Consider the following 5413-nt stretch of genomic DNA (forward strand, 5'->3'; position numbering starts at 1 on the left):
AACATAACCTAAAATCTAGGAAAGCACTTAAATGGAATCTAATACATCAAAAGGAGTTGGATTCTAACATCCTCCTCTACTTAAGCTGTCGACGACCTCGTCGACTTACAAAAGTTACAATCAAAATTAGAAAACCCTAAACTATCTCAAGTTTCGGATGCGCCGTTGGTGCGGCTATCTTCTGGAATCTTATCTGACTCTTGAGCTGGATCTTCTTTGTTGACGAGGAGCTTGTCTCTGGAGTCGCTCGGCTCGAACATCTTGATGAGAGCTTCATCTCTAAATTTCCTCCTGGGAGTGGAATCTGTTGAATTAAGGGGGACAGCTGCTTCTACCATCATCTGTTGGGGAGTTGCTTCCTTGAGACTGTGGTGGAGAGCTTCAAGTTGTGGCTGGTGCCTCTTGGGTGACCATTTTCTTTGTAATCCCTTGCACGCGCCCTGCGTTGTTTGCTCAACCACTGTTTTTCCTCCCTCTTGGGAGGTTCTTCTTTGGTGTCTCTGGGCTCGTCGCTCTTTGCTTCGAACCTTGTGACTGATTCTGGTTTTGGCGGGTGTGTATCTGGGATGTTGCCAACTCCATGGGCTTCATCTCCCGCTTCTCTGGGTTTCTGGTGCGAGCTTGTTTCTTCGATGTTGCCTTCTTCTCAGGCTCCATCACTCGCATTGCCGAAAGATATCGGACTTCTGGTTCTTCTTGAGGTGCTATCATTCTCATAGCACTCAGGCGTCGTATGGAACCCATCCTATATGTGGGCTCCTCATCGCTGCTAGTCTCTTTTGTGGCCTCCTGAACGGACATGGATGACAATCTCTTTTGGATCTTGTCAAGTTCTTCTTTATGCTCGCAATCCCACCATTTGTGTGGACCTCGACAAAGTATGCAGTTTATTGCGCTTGTGTTTGCCGAGGATGCGCCGACCCTCGAGTTTCCTGAGTTGTGGGAGAGGGTAGATGTTTGTCTCTGGGCATCACCTCCTCCACTTCTTCTATGATATGTATTAATGGTGTTGGACGATACTCGTGAGCCGTTCTCTATACCCTTTGGAGAGCTTTGAGACGGACTGTTAGAGCGTGTTGACGTCCCACTTGAATCCTTCTCAGATTGACGACCCTTCCCGACTGAGTAGTCCATCAATCTCTCAGCAGCACACATAGCAGCAGCGAGGGTATCAATATTCTGCCTCAAAATCTCTCGCTGCGCCCATTCCTTTAACCCGTTGACAAAGTTGAACACACGATCTTTTTCATTCATGTCTGTGATGTCCAACATTATCGCCGAGTATTCCTTAACATAGTTGCGAAGAGAACCCTTCTGGCGACACTCTTGCAACTTCATCCGTGCAACAAACGCTGTGTTGACGGGGTAGAATTGTTCTTTGAGTTCCTCTTTGAACTCCGCCCATGTATCAATCTTGATCCTTCCTGCTTCGATGTCTGCGTGCTTGGTGCACCACCACAGCTTAGCATCTTCGGACAAGTACATGATGGCAGTATCCACCTTCTGATCGTCACTTAGTTGACAAATTCGGAAGTACTGCTCCATGTCGAAGAGGAAGTTATCAACTTCTTTCGCATCTCTAGCGCCACTGTAGTCGCGAGGTTTGGGCGGCTTTATCTTCGCCGTACCAACACCCAGTGCGTCTCTACCCACAGCGCGCGTTAAGGTAGCACATTTCTCAAGTGCTTCGTCGGCTTTTCCTTGAACAAATTGCAATTGTTCGCGGAGGGCATCTCTGTCAGCCATCAATTTCACAATTTGCTCGGCTTGCTCGTGTACAATGACTTGGAGCTCGGCCCATTTGTCCGCCTTCTCCTCGAGCCAAGCGAGCCTTTCTTCTACGAATTCCATCTTCGTGTAGCCCTCCTTGGTGTCTACACGGGTTGCTTGCGACGAGGTTTGAGCCTCGGCTCTGATACTAACTGTCACGGTCCGGGAGTTTGGACCCCGAAACGTGCGGCGCGCTCTAGTCTTTTGGCGGCAAGAACGCTAGCCTTGAGCGGAAGAGGAGCTTGTGAGCACAAAGCAACACAAGCGGGCAATAGAATCTCAGGAGCACTCACGTCTATCTGGGCGACGGAGTGCGGGTGGTCGGGGCTTGTGACGGCCGATACTTCAAAGCGGGCACAAGCGAGTCCGAACCACGAGTCCTTAGCGCATCAAGTTGGGTTGGAGGGGAGCTAATATGCAAGTAAGACACAATATCTATAAAGGTCTAACAACAAACAAGCATAAAAGCCAGGCAACACTTGGTAGAAGGTTTTAAGATTTCATTAATCATTCGCCCTCTAAAGAGCTTTAAATGACATACAAGGAGAATCCCTAGTGAACACTGATCTGACAGTAACACAATAATGGGACCTCAAGCTAAGAAAACATAACCTAAACTCTAGGAAAGCACTTAAATGGAATCTAATACATCAAAAGGAGTTGGATTCTAACACCCGGGCAATCAGCCTGATTGATGAATTTTGTCAATCAATTGCTTTTTGTGGGGCCCCCTTGCCAAATAAATTAATTTTATACTACTATTTGGTTTTGAAGACGTTAGTAACTCTAACGTCTGTTTCTTTTTTTTTATAAATTTTATTAACATCTTCTCCAATCTTCCACCCACAACACCGTCATAGTCATCATCACTCCGACCACCATCCGAAACCCATCACCGCCACCACAATCTTTACGCCTTTCGCCGAACGAACCCAGAAAGCCTGAGTTCTTCGTCCTCATCTTCAGTTCTTCCCGTCGTGCTCTTCTTCCCAACAATGGTAGCTTCGCGGCGAAACTAAAAGACACCCTACTTGAATAGAGTGTAAATTAGGGTCATATCAACCCTTTAGGGAAAGCCTTTCATTTGCGGCAACATTTTAAACTGCCATATAAGGTGGGTTTTTGCGGAATTTCAGAATTGGGTAATGGGTTTTGGATGGAGCTTGAGTTCCATAGAAATGGAGTTTGAGAGAAATTGGGGGAGACAGACATTGTTGTTAATGGCGGATTTTCGGGTTTTGGGGGAAATGAGGACGGGATTTAGGAGAGAGAAAAAGGTGTTGAAATCGAAATCAGAGGCCAGGTTGAATTGAGTGGTAATTGTGGTAATTGAGGGAGTGAGAATGAAGATCGATGATGATGATGAGGAGGTTAATCAAGCTTTCATGGTGGTTGTTACTTGTTAGGATTGGAAGCTGAAATTCTGGGTTTTGAGTGACTGATTACTCCCATTCGCATTTTTATTTAATTTTTTGGGTTGTTGTTGGAGTGCTTGTTGATTGATTTTAATGGAAGGAGGAGGAGGTGGATTTGCAGGGAGTAAGAGAGAGAGAGAGAGAGAGAGAGAGGTGGATTTGTGGTAACGACAATGAATATCAACGTTTGCACAAGCTGACCAAACTACCCTTACTAATATGACTGAAAAGACGAAATTAACCCCTGATTTATACAAACTGTAAATCAGCCTCATTGACTTGTATTTTCTCATTACAAACATGGCTATGCAAACCATGCTGTGTGTATCGTGCGCGTTAATTTCAAAATTAAATTTCACAAAATTTCGTAAATTTTATTAAAAGCCAAAACGTGTCAAACATATATAACATATCTTTACTACTATAGTTGGGTAATGTATTTCATTTTTGTACGCAAATTTCACAGATTGCATTGATGGAAAATAACCAATACAATGGCAATAGCAGCAACATAAGCAGTAACAACATCAACAACAATGGCACAAAGCTTCATGTCTCGAACGTCGATGTGTTTTCGAGTATAAACGTGGGCGAGGCTGCTAATAGTGGACGATCCATGGAAAACATATTAGCAGAGTTACTTCAAGACACTCAAGCTTGTCCCGAAACCAATACTTGTAGCTTGAGCGAAGATTGTAGTCATACACACGACTTCTTTCATAAGCAAAGTGATGAAATGTTTCCTTCTAACGAAGAGAAAAGTAGTTACGACGATTCTCTTCAAATTGAGGAGCAACAAAGTAAGAAGAGAGGAAGGAGACAACGAGCGGATAACAAAGAAGCTGTACGCAAGTACCGCGAAAAGTTAAGGATAAGAGAAGCCTCACTCGAAGAAGAAATCAAGATGTTAAAGGAGTCGAATCAACAATTGTTAAAGAAGCTTGAAGGTGAGGCAGCATTGCAAGAAGAGATTTTGTGGCTTAAGTGTTTGCTTGTTGATATACGAGGGAGAATTGAAGGGGAAACTAATTCGATTCGATTTCGTAGACAACCCAATGCGAGTTTGATTGGTAATGATCGTATGGTTCATTGCAATGGGAATTGTGGAAAGGGAGGTAAAACTAAAATGTCAAATTCAATGTTATATGGTGAAGGTACTAGTGGTGGTGTTTCTATAAACTTTAACTATACTGCGAGTATTGGATCTAAACCAAAAGATACTCTCAACTTTGAACATCGAAGTTGATAACCTCTAGGAGTTCAACTAGTGTTGCCAATGACAAAAAAATAAAGGTTACTGTTTCGGGGTTTTCTGATGTCCTGCGGGAGAGTTACAATTCCGAGACTGGAACCGGACGCCTGTACCTGCAAAACAAACGGATGCTCCGGATGATTGGAGATCTGCCTCCGACGGTCAAATTAGTACTTGATTAAGGAGTAATTAATGCGGAAATTAAAGTGATTGGGTCTCTTTAGGTGAGAGAGTTTAATGTGTGTAATCTGCGTCCTCTCCCTTAATGAGGATTAAGGGAGGTATTTATAACCTCGGGAAACGTGCCAATCTAGGTTTAGGTTAACCTTGGGCTGATTGGCTTCCCTCGGAAATTGGGCCTTGGTGACCGGTTATCCCAGGTGTCATGGGAAGGACACGTGTCGTGTCGTAATTGGTCCATAGTGGACGGATCATTGCTTGACACGTGGCAGGCTTATATTGGCCCATGTGACGGACACATGGCGGAACCTGATTGGTCCACTTGTCAGATGGTGATTGGTGGGGAAAAATCCCCTAATCATTTGCCCCTCACAGGTGGCACGTGACTGGTCACGTGTTACCTGTGACAGGTATCGCCCTGTAACAGGCGACGGCCTGCTACAGGTGTCACTCGGCGAGAGGCCGAGAGATTCTCCAGCCAAAATTTTGAATTCTGGAAGTGATCCTTCGCCTTCTCACTTCGCCTATATAAAGGAGTGTTGACTTCGGTCATTATCACACTTGAAAACTTTGTGAGAGAACATTCGGACCCCTGAACTTGCTCTGACATTTTGGACCCTTTCTGCCTACCGCCTGCTCTGACAAGCCGACTGCAAAGGATTTTCAGAACTTCATCAATCGTCACTCGTTCAGGTAACCGTCGGTTCTCTTACTCTTAATTTTCTCTTTACTTTATTCTTTTTTGAAATGGCACCACGGAAGCACACGACACGACCTAGGTTAGTGATCAGCCGGT

At 44.7% G+C, this 5413-nt stretch overlaps 1 protein-coding gene across 1 annotated transcript; it reads left to right on the top strand.

Moving 5' to 3' along the window:
* Positions 1-2948: 2948 nt before the first annotated feature.
* LOC110737454 (basic leucine zipper 19-like) lies at positions 2949-4431 on the top strand. Its single transcript, XM_021917813.1, has 2 exons — positions 2949-3047; positions 3652-4431. Exons 1-2 carry the CDS (start codon positions 2949-2951, stop codon positions 4429-4431), a joined length of 879 nt encoding a protein of 292 aa, XP_021773505.1.
* The last annotated feature ends 982 nt before the right edge of the window (positions 4432-5413 follow it).

Source organism: Chenopodium quinoa, unplaced genomic scaffold, assembly GCF_001683475.1.
Source record: "Chenopodium quinoa cultivar QQ74 unplaced genomic scaffold, ASM168347v1, whole genome shotgun sequence".
In the NCBI taxonomy this organism is placed as follows: domain Eukaryota; kingdom Viridiplantae; phylum Streptophyta; class Magnoliopsida; order Caryophyllales; family Amaranthaceae; genus Chenopodium; species Chenopodium quinoa.

Excerpts from the sequence above, each read along its gene's own strand:
- LOC110737454 (XM_021917813.1), top strand. The coding sequence starts at position 2,949 with ATGGAGTTTGAGAGAAATTGGGGGAGACAGACATTGTTGTTAATGGCG. Across the intron at positions 3,048-3,651 it reads GATTTAGGAGAGAGAAAAAG|ATTGCATTGATGGAAAATAA; the intron begins GTGTTGAAATCG and ends CAAATTTCACAG.